Source organism: Aspergillus oryzae, chromosome 6 (assembly GCF_000184455.2).
Source record: "Aspergillus oryzae RIB40 DNA, chromosome 6".
NCBI classification, from domain to species: domain Eukaryota; kingdom Fungi; phylum Ascomycota; class Eurotiomycetes; order Eurotiales; family Aspergillaceae; genus Aspergillus; species Aspergillus oryzae.
Window position 1 is genome coordinate 993,698 of NC_036440.1, and position 13,361 is coordinate 1,007,058.

At 48.3% G+C, this 13,361-nt stretch overlaps 6 protein-coding genes across 6 annotated transcripts; 3 read left to right on the forward strand and 3 right to left on the reverse strand.

Moving 5' to 3' along the window:
• Positions 1-131: 131 nt before the first annotated feature.
• Positions 132-730, reverse strand: AO090020000333 (uncharacterized protein; the record flags this gene model as incomplete). The annotated part of the gene is given in 4 exon segments (XM_023238047.1): positions 132-243; positions 301-357; positions 517-582; positions 591-730. Coding segments are annotated over 4 exon segments (375 nt in total).
• Positions 731-1,827: 1,097 nt separating this feature from the next.
• AO090020000332 (NIPSNAP family protein) lies at positions 1,828-3,064 on the reverse strand (the record flags this gene model as incomplete). The annotated part of the gene is made up of 2 exons (XM_023238048.1): positions 1,828-2,312; positions 2,395-3,064. The coding sequence occupies 2 exons, from the start codon at positions 3,062-3,064 to the stop codon at positions 1,828-1,830; spliced, it is 1,155 nt and encodes a 384-aa protein (XP_023092799.1).
• A 1,252-nt stretch (positions 3,065-4,316) lies between these two features.
• Positions 4,317-5,128, forward strand: AO090020000331 (pyridoxamine 5'-phosphate oxidase family protein; the record flags this gene model as incomplete). Its single annotated transcript, XM_001824612.3, has 2 exons — positions 4,317-4,433; positions 4,511-5,128. 2 exons carry the CDS (start codon positions 4,317-4,319, stop codon positions 5,126-5,128), a joined length of 735 nt encoding a protein of 244 aa, XP_001824664.1.
• Positions 5,129-5,685: 557 nt separating this feature from the next.
• AO090020000330 (lipoyl(octanoyl) transferase LIP2) lies at positions 5,686-6,582 on the forward strand (the record flags this gene model as incomplete). Its single annotated transcript, XM_023238050.1, has 2 exons — positions 5,686-6,420; positions 6,565-6,582. 2 exons carry the CDS (start codon positions 5,686-5,688, stop codon positions 6,580-6,582), a joined length of 753 nt encoding a protein of 250 aa, XP_023092798.1.
• Positions 6,583-7,040: 458 nt separating this feature from the next.
• rho3 (Rho family GTPase RHO3) lies at positions 7,041-7,661 on the reverse strand (the record flags this gene model as incomplete). The annotated part of the gene is made up of 3 exons (XM_023238051.1): positions 7,041-7,159; positions 7,222-7,423; positions 7,479-7,661. The coding sequence occupies 3 exons, from the start codon at positions 7,659-7,661 to the stop codon at positions 7,041-7,043; spliced, it is 504 nt and encodes a 167-aa protein (XP_023092797.1).
• Positions 7,662-9,525: 1,864 nt separating this feature from the next.
• On the forward strand, positions 9,526-11,213 carry AO090020000328 (putative COP9 signalosome subunit 2 (CsnB); the record flags this gene model as incomplete). Its single annotated transcript, XM_001824609.3, has 4 exons — positions 9,526-9,569; positions 9,627-9,785; positions 9,841-9,901; positions 9,957-11,213. The coding sequence occupies 4 exons, from the start codon at positions 9,526-9,528 to the stop codon at positions 11,211-11,213; spliced, it is 1,521 nt and encodes a 506-aa protein (XP_001824661.1).
• Positions 11,214-13,361: the final 2,148 nt, after the last annotated feature.

The following is a 13,361-nucleotide window of genomic DNA, read 5'->3' on the forward strand; positions in this document are numbered from 1 at the left end:
TAATCTCTTGAAAACTGCCTCCTCGCAGGGAATTCAACGTACATCCCCAAAGAGTCACAACAGTAGCCCATGACTGGCCAAAGTTCATTGCCGCACAGAAGATCAACACTCCTAAAGCTGTGTTGCACGCATCAACGCCTGTAGGTTGAAACATGAATTAGTCTCAGTTTGCCATACAAGGGTAGGTTTGCCTCACTGTGGTCGAACAACTCGCCCAGAGGACCACTTTGCTTAGTTCTCCGTCTGTTATGACAGGATTAGCATTATATACCTATCAAGAAATGAGTAGAGAGGCCGTACGCTTGAATACCGTCTACTCCGTCGAAGGTCTGATACAAGAACAATCCCACGGCGCAGCTGGCATAAACCCAAGACGGGCAGTCTTGGTCTAGAGTAGGGTTGTACCATAGTATCGTGAGGAAGTTGATTACCACAAAAAAGAAGCCAGTTAAGGTGATCTACCAGTCTTCAGTTATTCTCCCGTTCTTGCCATGAGTCGGAGAATTAAAGACTTACGGCGTTAGGACTAAGGCAAGCAGGCTGTTAGCCAGGCCGGATACCGGTTGAAATGAAGAAGCGTCACTACTCACGCCATGCTCATGGGGAAACACTTGATCACGACATTGTTATAGAATGGTTTCAGGACGTATCGGCTTATCAGCGAGTGGTCGACACCCGCATAGCGGTATTCCCGCAATTTGGGCAGTTGATGCTGCCGGATGTACACCATGTTGCGTTGGCCTTGTTCTCCAGGGAGAGACTCTTCTTGTCCGTCCGGCTACGGAGAGTACGGTAGGAAGAAAAGACTTTTGGTTTTTTGCTTGGGGCCTTGGGGCTTTACAAAGATAGCGGTGAAATTAAGGACAATAAGGCAAGGTGTCACTCCGAAAGGGGGTAGGACAGGATTATAGACAAGAGAAAGCCTGGTATTAGTTGCTGGGTTGTCGAATAGATTCAAAGATAGAAAAAGAAGCCAAAGAGAAAAAGAAGAAGCGAAATACGAGCGAGTGGAAAGAAAAATAGGATACGCGCAGCTCTTGTTGATTGATGTTCCCTTTTAGTACTAAATTTTTAGTAGGCATTAATTACTTTCTTTCTTTTTTTTTTCTGCCGGTCAAAAACCGCTGTTAGCAGAAATGCCGCGCGGGGAGTCGCAAAAGAATCCGAGCGTCGAAACTACGAGAGTCGTCAGAATTGAAGTTAGTGGAGAAATTCTGCCGGCTTCGGCAACCCACGTGTGTCCTTTCATTCGCTGGATGTATTTTTGTTGGGAGGACCGGGTCATCTCCCAAGACCATTGTGCATCCCACAGGTCATGGTCACTTTCCTGATCGTCGTCCATCATTTGCAGAGAAAAGAGGGGTAGAGAAAGCATACTACTAGGAACCCGAGGTAGCATATGAAGTCTATCGGGGCAAGAAATAATGTGACACACGGACACTTAGGGAGAAGACTGGTGGAACAATATTCTTGAATCCATTTCTAAATACAAAGATAAACGAAATGACGATAATGCTAGTGCGGGTTGGATACACTAAGAGCCCTATGGCTGCTTTAGTTGAAATTCGATAGTGGATAGTGGAGCGACCAAGCTTTCCGTACTCCGTAAATAATGCCCGAAACTTGGAGCAACCGTTACATTCTTCCCCCAGAGATCGGCGGACTCTGTTCTTCAAACCATGCAGTGTACTTGCGCCCCATTGACTTCGGTCCATCCACAACCTTGATGCTTGATTTCCTTCGGCAGAGTATTTGCCGTGCGCTGGACACTCCCCGAGGACCTTGCCTGTAATCGCAAATCGACTGGAATAGGGGTGTGCAATGCACTTAGCCAACAGGGCTCCATGGCATAGGAATCAAAATCCGACTCTGCATGCTTTGGATCAGAGGGACAGTCTTGTGCACAGTCTCTGCCCATCCTTCGATACCCCATGACTGCTCTCGGCGAATCTTGCGTTCTTCGAGATTCGCAAATTGCCACAGGTGGTGCACAGTGTTCAAGTCGCCAATCTGAACAAACCAGGCACCGACTCCCTCCATGACTTCACGACGAGCCCTGAGGCCCGTTCGCCAGTGCGATTCCCACTCCAAGAGGTTACCGGGGTGAAGCGTGTAGGACCGGAGTTCGAAAAGACCGCCCAGTCGTCGGGGTGGGGTCGTTGGCCAGAAGGAGAATTCCTGCATCAGTGACGTCTTCTTGCTCTTAATCAAGCTCTTCAGCTTGCGGTCAAATTCAGGGAACTCCGGATGGCGGGAGATATTGTGTAGCGATGCATGATAGCCCTCGTACCGTTGGTATTCCCAGATATGGACTGCAGAGCTAGTATTAGCGTTCTGGTTCCAGACACAAGGCATGCATGGGGTCAGGTAAGGGTCAAGTTCAATTGAAAATACCAAAAGTGTCATTATCGCCCACTTGCGTCCGCCAGCTTCCCACCAGGTTCACCCTGTTTTCCTCAGTACCGGCCATGCGGGGGTACCACTGCCCTACCAGGTCAACATATTCGTCTACTCTATCGGGCTTGACCTCGTGGAAGACGATCGAGTGGACGTATTTGCCGCGAGCGAGGACTTGGGAGAACGAGCGTTCGATATCCTTGTCGAGTTGCTGGCCTTCCTTCGTTCCGTAGATGAGCGAAGACAAGGGACCGCGCTTGGGCAATTGATTGGCTTCTAGCTGTTGTTCCTCTCCTAAAATACGGTGGGTAGAAAGTGAGCCCAATGCCTTATTATCAAGAACTTGGGCAGCGTCAAAGACAGCAGGGCTATAGTTACTGCTCGCATTGCTCGCACCCGGAGCAGTGGGAGCGGTAGCGTACTCACGGAAGCGATCACGGGACACAGGGGATGATGAGGCAGAGGCATCGACAGACTGACTCTCTTGCTGTACTTTCTTTTTGCGAGCCACCTCCAAATTCTCGCGGAACTCCTTCTGACGCGCAGCAAATTCCTCAGCTGAGCTGGGTGTAATGTCACGAATGGAGGGAGCGCGGTAGGCAGTAGCAGAGGAGCTCAAAGGCCGGACCAGCGAGGACACCGGTCGTAAAATGCGTGGTGCAAGCATGCTTGTTACTCGTATGCAAACTAAATGCTGTGCAGACAAAATAAAAAATACTGAGATAAATGCTTCTAGCAGAACAGAGAAAAGGCAACTTTCATAAAACAGAACAACCACAACAGTTGTTTAGCAGCGAACCGAGCTGACAACAGCGAGGCGACAACGAGTAGACACAGCTGTAAAGAGGATACAAGAGGGGGTTTTTGAGAGGGGAAGAATGTGGAAGCACAGACGAAGGACAGGGGTAAGATTGCTATCGACACGCGATGGCTTGCCGAACGGTTAAAAAGGGAGATGTTGCAGGGGTTACACTCGAATCAAATGAGTGCAGTTAGTTGTTCGTCAGCGATAGTCAGGCGGAGAAGAGTAAATCCAGACGATGGCTGCCGGATACTGCCCACGGATCGTGACAGGTTGCAGAGTTAGTAAATTAAGTGACACACGGATTGCAGAAGATGGAAGAGCTGATAGGATGGGAGGTGTAAGAAGGTCGAAGGCGAAAAGCTGGGGAAAGCAGCTTGAGTGCGGGGAAGGAGTCTTGACTCTGGCAGTCACGACACCCAATACTACTAGTGGTAGTAGTACTTACTAGGCGGTACAGCCACATCTGCGGATTTGGGCTGTTTAGAGGAGCAACGTCACCAATTGCAGTCCATGTTTAGAAACGTATGATCCAGCTGCAGTCAAACAATAACTCCGACATTCTCGGTCGCTCATACGCAACGGATATGCTCTGTGATTTGCTATGTTCTCGCCGATCTTCAATGCGGTTTGCTCCATAACTTAGGTTATTATGACGAAAACGACGCTTATCCGCCTCCACGTCTTTTGAGCTCAAACATGACGAGACACCCGTCCAGCTCATCTTTTCCTAATATTGGGGGCAAACTAAGCCACTATGGATCTGCAGGAGGATGTCCACTCGGAGTAAGGGGATAATTACTAGTACTGAGTACTATTACTACTGATTACCACGGAGTATTACTGCTCACAAAGAGCTCAATACCTGATGACGTCGAAGGGAGAGCAGTCGCCGCCAAATGGTCCGAGCTCGATCAGTACCAAAAGCGGATTAGTGTTTCCGGCTCAATGCGGTTACGACCGTCGAAACCCCGCCACAGCTTCACGGGAACAACGCTCGCTTTTCCCTCGCTTTAGCGGCTCAGCCTGTATCGACAGCTAGGAACGGCGATCGGAACCTCTTTGTGAACATTGTACAACGTTATATAACTAGTGTCGTATACATTGTGCCGACGCTATGACAGAGAGCTTGAACCCTCCCCTCTCATACGAGGCATCAGCCACGACAACCCATCCGCATGTGGCAAGCACGCTGCCCCAAGAGGTCATTGCATGCTTGAAGAATTCACGATTTGTAGGTCTCCGTTCTACGAATTGATTTAATCTGATCTTTTGTTTCATTTTTTGGAGACAACGACTTACCCTCGCTAGCTTCATCTGGCAACATGTGACGGCCTGACCCCTCATGTCTCTCTCATGTCCTATACCTACCTGCCCTCGACGCCTTACGACCAGTATCCCACGATCATCATGACCACAAATCCTTCCTCTCGCAAGACAAACCATCTTTTGACCAATCCGCGAGTTTCCCTGCTTATCCACGATTGGGTGTCACACCGTCCGCCCACCCGTGCACCCAACCCCGGAGGTCAGCGCGACGGATCCCCGCCTCCGGCTGCGACCCGTTCATCCTTGGCCAACCTTCTGTTGAATCTGAACACAAGCGCGCTATCAAGTATCTCTACCACCATCGCCGGTTCGGCTCGTGTCCTGGAACCTGGCTCTGAGGAGGAAGCTTGGTGCAAAGAGCAGCATCTGGAGAACAACACTTTCGAGGAGGAAATGGGGCTCTTTGGCCAGCAGCAGCAGCAACAACCCGGCCAACGGAGGCCCAGTATCTCCATCGACGATGACGTCCGGGTGGTCACCGTCCGGGTACGTGAGGGCCGAATTGCAGACTGGAAAGGAGGCGTACGGGACTGGCAGGTTGTCCTAGAAGGTGAAGACCAACCCGCGCCGCTGGTCAATGGGACTTTGGAGTCGCAATAGCTGTAGTTTCTCATGTCGCGATGCGTCCACTTTTCCTCGGCAGTACCAACATGAATTCTTATCGAGTGTCTGACAGTTGAAGCATTATGATTGACGTGCATTGAAGCTTTTCTTTTCCCGCATGTGTACGATATGGCAATATCCAAGGCGACAGCTCTAACATTCTCCCAGTCGGGTATTTATATGGCCGGACTTAAGATCATTACTGGGTCGTTCAAACCCTACAGGCTTCTTTGTTGGACGCAGTGCAAGGGTCACAAGAGAAAGTACCTATCAGACATAAAACACTACCGATCATAAAGTAATAAAACAAAATTCACGCAAATCTCGTACTAAAACTGATCATCAACAAGTATCGACATCATCAATCACATGATCACACCCCAATACTACATACTCCACACTCATCAATACAATCAAACCAACCAGTAATACCCATCAACCTCCAATTACAACACCATCACCACAACCCCAAACCGGCCAAAAAGCCCTCAATCGCACACAGCCAGACAATGCGCCACTAATCAGATATATCACACCACCAACACACCACCAAAATGCGTCTCGCCCACCTCCACATCCCAGACATAACGTCCTTCACACGAGTCTCCAACCTACAACAAACCCTCACAACACGCCTCCTCGCCCACAAAAAGCTCATTCCCAAAGATACCGCCCCAGGCACAACCCCCATACAACCCCCGGACCCAACCATCATAACCTTCACCCCGAACCCGGTCTACACAACAGGCCGCCGCGACCTCCCACCCTCCAACACAAGTCCCACAGCACACCTCTCACTACCCCCTCCACTCGAGCCGATCCGCTCGCTCCTCACCTCCGCAAACGGCGCAGAGTATCACCCCACGCTCCGCGGCGGGCAAACGACATACCATGGGCCGGGGCAGATGGTAGCGTATACGATCCTCGACTTGCGGCGGCTAGGACTCACGCCGAGATGCCACATCCGGGTGCTGGAGAATAGTGTTGTGGATGTGTTGCGCGGGTACGGGATCCGGGGATTGATTACGGAGGATCCGGGGGTGTGGGTGCCGCCGGTGAGTGGGGAGGGAGTGCCGAAGAAGGTTACGGCGGTGGGGGTGCATCTGCGGAGGAATATTAGTAGTTATGGGATTGGGTTTAATGTGACGGAGGAGCCGATGTGGTGGTTTAAGCAGATTGTGGCGTGTGGGCTTGAGGGGAGGGAGGCGACGAGTTTGGAAGGGCAGGGGGTTTCTGGGGTTGAGATTGGGGAGGTTGCGGAGCGGTTTGTGAGTGCGTTTTTGGAGAGGGTGAATCAGGATTTTGCTTGTGGTGAAGGTGCTAAGGGGGAGAAGATTGAGGGTGTGTATAGGATCACGGAGGAGAATGTGCTTGGTGTGGATTAGGAGGGTTGATTGGCGAGTTTGTATAGATAGAGTTACTGAGCTGTGTAGATTATGCTAGCCAGTTAAAAGCCAAAATTAGAGTCATCAATTGGTAGATAGTACACGTCCGCAAGTCTAGCAATAGTAATAAACAGACCCGATTCTCTCTGTGTTCTGCTTTTAACCCAGAATCACGATACCAGGCAGTAGAAAGATCCAGATGAGTAAAGCATGATTTTCCGAGTTCATTCCAAGCTGGGTCGGTTCGTTTTTCTTTCCAGAACATTAAGCGTACATAATTAGAAAACGGGGATGCAGGCAAAGTATATATAAAGAAGAGAAGAATGCAAATAGCCACACATATAGGCTGAAGAGCTGACATGGTAATAAAAGAAGATCAGCTGCAGTAGGCTTGGGACTTTTGAACGGTTTGAACCTCGTCTTTACAGTCCCAAATAGCGCAACGGATAAGAAACAAATCAAAGGGTATACGGACAAACGACTGAAACCGTCAAAGAAGCTAATAGTAGCAACGGGCGAACCGTTTACAGGATGACACAGCCTTCCTTGGAGCCGTTCGATCCTTGGGCTTTCACTTCAAGGGCGACCTTGGCCGCTTCGTAGAAAGTCTCCATAATACCGCGATTCTGAACGGCAGAGCATTCTGTCATTGGATGGTCAATAAAATTCACTCTCCCGAAACTGCAGGGCCTCAACAGTACATACCCAGGTACTTCACAGCACCGATCTCCTTTGCCTTCGCTAGACCTTGCTCGTACGTGATAGCATTGGGGTTAGGGTTCTCGAATTCGTCCTTTCTTAAGTCACACTTGAGCGCTGTGAGGACCATCTTCACACCAGGGCAGTTCTCCGAAATCTCGTCGACCCATTTGCTTGCGACGTTCTCGAACGAATCCGGGCTGTCAACCTGCATTCGAGCATTTAGTCGGTATCCACCGATACTGGGCGCAAGGGCTCCTCACACTAAAACAAAGCATAATCACATGTGTGTCCTCGTATGATAGCGCGCGCAATCGGTCAAATTCCTCCTGGCCAGCGGTATCCCAGAGCGATAATTCCATGTGTACATTGTCGACAAAGATATCTAGAGACGTATGAATATACGAATTGGACATGGAAGGGGTGAAAGCGATTACCGTGGACATAGTTTTCTGGAGGAATCAGGGTTAGCAAACACAAAGCATTAGGAAGGGGCTAGCACGGACCAAAAACAGTCGGCTCACTGAGTGGGAGTCGCGAAGTCAATATCGCAAAGTGTATAACCATATGAAAAGAGTGTGTATCTTACTATACTGTTGGGAAAAACCTATGTAACAAGGATTAGTGGACGTCATGGGGAGAAAGGACGGGATACGAATATTACCCTCTTGTGAACACGTTCAAGGCCGAAGTCTTGCCGCAAGCACCGTCGCCTCTGATTCAGAGTTAGAACCCTGTCCTCCGGGTGGTGGAAAGTCGCAGATTTTACTAACAGCAGCACCATCTTTCGGCGGACAACCGTCTGACGCCCGCACAAACCCATCGTGGAAGGATAGTATTCAAGAATTTGGGACGGTATGCGCAAGGACCAGATATAAGGGGGTAAAAGAGATGCGATCACTTAGGTCTGCAGCCGGAACAGGCGTATATATCTTGACTATATAAGAGAATGTGGGACAAAGAATAATTTTTGCACTTCAGTGATAAAGTAAATGAGGAGTTTGTGGCACTGGTGGTGAAGGAAGCAAAGCCACCGGTCATGGGCCGTGCAGACGATGTCATCGGACCTTGAAAGGGTCAGCGAATGAGACGATCCTCATCTGCCAAGGACTCAGGTCTAATTTCGCCTCGCCGGGTGCCCTGAACCTCAAGAAATATTCAGTACTCATAAAGGTATCCCACACACTGGACATCAAAACTGCGTCGCAGTCTTGTTGTTGGTGGGATCTCAGTGGTTGTGGTATCCGCATGTGCTCCATTTATGGGGGTTTTGTCTTCTGGTACCTACTTGGACAAGCTTCAAACTAAAGAATGGCTTTGTCTCACTCATTTGACCTTTCTTTACACATATTCTTTTACTTCGCTACATTGCATGTATATTCTAATGCTTAGTACTACGTGACTCAACTAGCATTTACATATTCATATCAAAATAGGACAGAAACGATGAGATTGAAATTTTATCACCATTGCTTTCTAGACTTCTTCGATGCCGTCATCAAGACTGCGGTGCGCTCAATTGATACCGCGTCTCCACTGTCTTAACTTGAAGATATATATTTAGAAAACATAGCCTACCACCACGATAGCACTCAATCATGAATGGATCACTCTAGCCGAGGGACTACAGGCAATCCTTCTATGTTACAGTTATTTTAAGGCAGTGACACAGCATTTGTTCACATTTCTCCATCGTCTTTCAACGACCATATGAATTATCTTGCTCAATTCCGTAATTATTGTAAAGCATACCACACTGCAACGCGAATGGTAGTCTACATCGCTGGTCTATCCTGGGATTCTGTATTGATGATACTTCTCTGTCGTGTGCGACATCTAGTGACGCAACATAGATATATATTAATTTCATACACGCATCGACGTACATTATATGACATCCCGTCTCATGTTCCATGTGAATGTTTGGCCAGTTCAGACGGAAATAGGAGTAATAGCTTATAGTTTATCAAGAAAACCAACACAATGAGGCACTGCAAGCAGTTCCAGATCAATTCCAGACCAAGAAAGATTGAAAAGTACGGTCGGACCCATCGAACATGAACTAAGTCAGCGGTAGCGCGGGGAACGTAAGAAAGAAGGTGGTTGACAACCCCGGCCTCCGATAGGCTGCCGGCAAGCTCCATTTGTCTCTCTTCAACCTCCATTATCTACCTCAACAACAACAACAACAACTGAACGACTTTCACGTGTACCCTAACGAAACCTTTTAACCTTCACCAATATTCATACTGCCGGCAGACAAGAAATACCCAAGACCACCAAAAAAGAGCCTCACACAGTTACCCCAAAATGTCTGACGATGATGACTTCATGCAAGATTCAGGCGACGAAGAGTGCGTATCTCCCGCCTGATATGATGGCCCTGGGAACATGCGATTGACTCCTGCTAGTTATGACTTTGAGTACGAAGATGCGGACGACGACGAGTCGGGAGACATCGGGATCGAGAATAAATATTACAACGCCAAACAAATGAAGATAGATAACCCGGAGGAAGCGATCGACGAGTTCCTGGAGGTACCGGCTCTGGAGCAAGAGAAAGGCGACTGGTAACTAGAATCTGCACTTTTCGGGTTGGCTGGGCAGGCCGCTGATGATATCAAGGGGGTTTAAAGGTCTCAAGCAAGCCATAAAGCTGGAATTCAAACTCGGACGATACAGCGATGTAGGTCTTATTTTGATGCCCCCCATGCATCTGAATGCCTTGCTGATTGGCCTAGGCGGTTGAACACTACAGAGAACTCCTTACCTACGTCAAGTCGGCCGTTACACGAAACTATTCCGAAAAGTCTATCAACAACATGCTGGATTACATCGAGAAGGGCTCGGATGACGACAAGGCCTACCAGTGCATGGAAGAGTTCTATTCGTTGACACTACATTCGTTCCAAAACACAAATAATGAGCGTCTGTGGCTGAAGACCAATATTAAACTGGCCCGCCTATGGCTAGAACGCAAGGAGTACGGTCAACTGAGCAAGAAGGTGCGGGAGTTGCATCGGGCATGTCAGCGGGAAGATGGGTCGGATGATCCCAGCAAAGGAACGTACCTACTGGAACTATACGCACTGGAAATTCAAATGTACGCCGAGACGAAGAACAATAAGCGACTCAAAGCCCTGTATCAGCGTGCTCTCCGTGTGCGGTCGGCGGTGCCGCATCCTAAGATCATGGGTATTATCCGGGAATGCGGAGGGAAGATGCACATGAGCGAGGAAAACTGGGAAGAGGCGCAGAGCGATTTCTTTGAGTCGTTCCGGAACTACGACGAGGCGGGTTCGATGCAGCGCATCCAGGTTCTCAAGTATCTGGTGCTGACCACCATGCTGATGAAATCCGACATCAACCCGTTCTATTCGCAAGAGACCAAGCCCTACAAGAGCGACCCCCGCATCTCGGCCATGACTGATCTAGTCGATGCCTTCCAGCGCGACGATATCCATGCATACGAGGCGGTCCTGAGCAAGAATCCAGATGTTCTAGCAGATCCCTTTATCGCAGAGAACATCGACGAGGTCAGCCGAAACATGCGTACTAAGGCAGTCCTCAAGTTGATCGCACCCTACACGCGGTTCACGCTAGCGTTCATCTCCAAGCACATTAAAATCTCCATTCAAGAGGTACAGGACATTTTGAGTTTCTTGATCTTAGACAAGAAGTTGAACGCCAAAATCGACCAAGAAAATGGAACAGTTGTCGTGGAAAGCACTAGTGACGTGGATCGACTGCGATCCCTTGAAGAGTGGAACGCATCGCTCCGGACCCTTTGGCGGGCTACCTTAAATGACGGGGAAGGGTTCAGGACGGATGAAACGTCTCAACTCCACGGGATGAGAGGCGGACCCCTCTTCCAATCGGGATTTGGCGATGAAGCACCACCTGCAGTTGGTTTACGAGCTGGGCGCCGATTACGGACTGGATGGAAGGGTAAAGGCTCAGGACACGGGCCCAAGGCTACAGGTGCAGGCGGATATTAGGTGTGTGGTGTAGTAGTAGTAACGGTAGTAGTGAGTGGGTGTGGAAAGAAGCAGACAATCCCAGTTTGCTGCAGAGTTTAATAATGAAAAGAAATATACAAAACACCACCGGCCGATAGAAAACAATGAAATGAATGAATGAACCAATCCACAAACAGCCCCCCATCAAACTAACTGACACTACGGAGTACAACAATCAATGAATGAATCAATCAATCAATCATACCTACAGACATACACGCACTTGCCAACAAAAAAACCCAGCAAACGCCAAAATAGAAAGAACAACCCCCCAAACCCCAAATTAGAAAAAAGAAAAAGAAAAAGAAAAGACAAACCAGGGACCAAAAGACACGCAAACCAAAAAGCAAAAAAAATTCTACAAGATGCATACACTAAAAGAACAAAAAAAGTCAGGAGGGACCCAGTTTCATCGCTCATCAGTCCTTTATCATCATCCATAGCTTGTGCAGGCTGCGTCTGCGTGCCGGTTTCAACGATAGGGGAAGCAGTTGACGGTCCCATGGTCCACCCTAATGAGAGGGGGATCCACAGAGACGACATCCGCTGTGGGGACCCGGATTCCACCTTTCGCTTGGGGTTGAAATACTGGGTAAGTGTTGGAATGCAGAGAAAGAAAAGGGAAAAGATATGCAGATGCATGTTAGATGTGGTGTTTGTTTTCTTCTGTTTTCCCCTCTTTCAACTTCTATGGAATCAAGAAATCTGAGTCCAGGAATAGATATTGTCTTACGTTTAAGGTGTACTGTGTACTCATACTACTGGGGTGATAATATCAAGGTCGATATCGGAGGTGAACATAGTGACAAGTCGGATTTCCACCGGAAGACAGCACCTCTGATCAATCGTAAGAGATAGTGGAATGGAGACACGGGTCGTACCGATGTAGTTAACTAAACGCCTTGCGTTAGATGGCCAATGGGGACTAATCAATGATTCAGCGAAGAAAACAACAAAGACAGGGATTCTCCAAAAAAGATTCAATATAAAATAGGCGATCAACTAGCAGAAGTGGTAGCAATTATTGGATGTAAATGGTGTGATGGGGAGGGGCCCATCTCTCTCTCTCTCGATAATTATTGCTAAACTGAATGGATCATGTCCACCATCGTCACAACATACAGGTAGTAATAATTCATACCATTATCGGGTACTACAGCCGAGCGGAGTCAATAGCAAAAATATGCGTGTGTGCGTTCGTTAATTTAGTTATTTTCTTTTTTTCCCTCTCCCTCGCCTTGCCAAGAGGGAACAGAACCTGGTTACTGGAGTACTTTCGACAATTGGCCGCCTGCCATCGAATACTAGTCCGCCCCGCTGAAGGTTGGGCTATCATGTTAGGAGGGGGACGGAGAAGTCCTGTGGGCCTTCTCTCTTTTTCTTTTCTTTTCTCTTTTTCTTTTCTTTTCTTTTTTTTACCCTCTTTTCTGTATGCTTTTCATTGTTCGTTCCCGAGGCGCTTATGAAAAACTAGGGTTGATTTTTTGATTAGTGGATACAGGGACGGTGACGGTGACGATAACGTTAGCTTATGATGTGGACATACAGAATACATGCTCGGTAGACATGGAGTTTGTTTGCTTCCAGGAGTCCACCAGCTACTAGAAGCTAGTTCGATGGGGTCCCTGCGTGTGCGATAGTGGTGCGATTGGACAGAAGCTCTCACTTAACGTTTGGTGATGAGGTATGTTACTTATGTGTCGTTTAGGTACCTACTCAGTGTCGGAAGACTTAGGTTCTGATAGGGATCAATGTCAGGTACCTACAGTACCATTGGAAGGATCCTTGGCGTGTAATCGGCCACATTATATTAGCATTAGTTATACCGAATCTTCATCCTTGTCTGGACGGTTAGGGCACCGAAGAATCTCCGGGGTCCGCATCCACCCACTTTCGACATTAGCTCTCATGATTTCCAGTTAGTACCTTGATTGTGGATGCTGAGCTACTCGTCCATACCAGTCATCCATAGGCCAGGAAAAAGGAACCATATGAAAGTGGCGACATCAAATAAGTCTCCTCGATCTAACCTGTAGATAGTTATAATGTGGTCGTGACTGTGATCACATCAGAACTCTAACTACAGGGGTGACTTTCTTTGTTGTGGTTGTCTTTCGTGCATTTGCC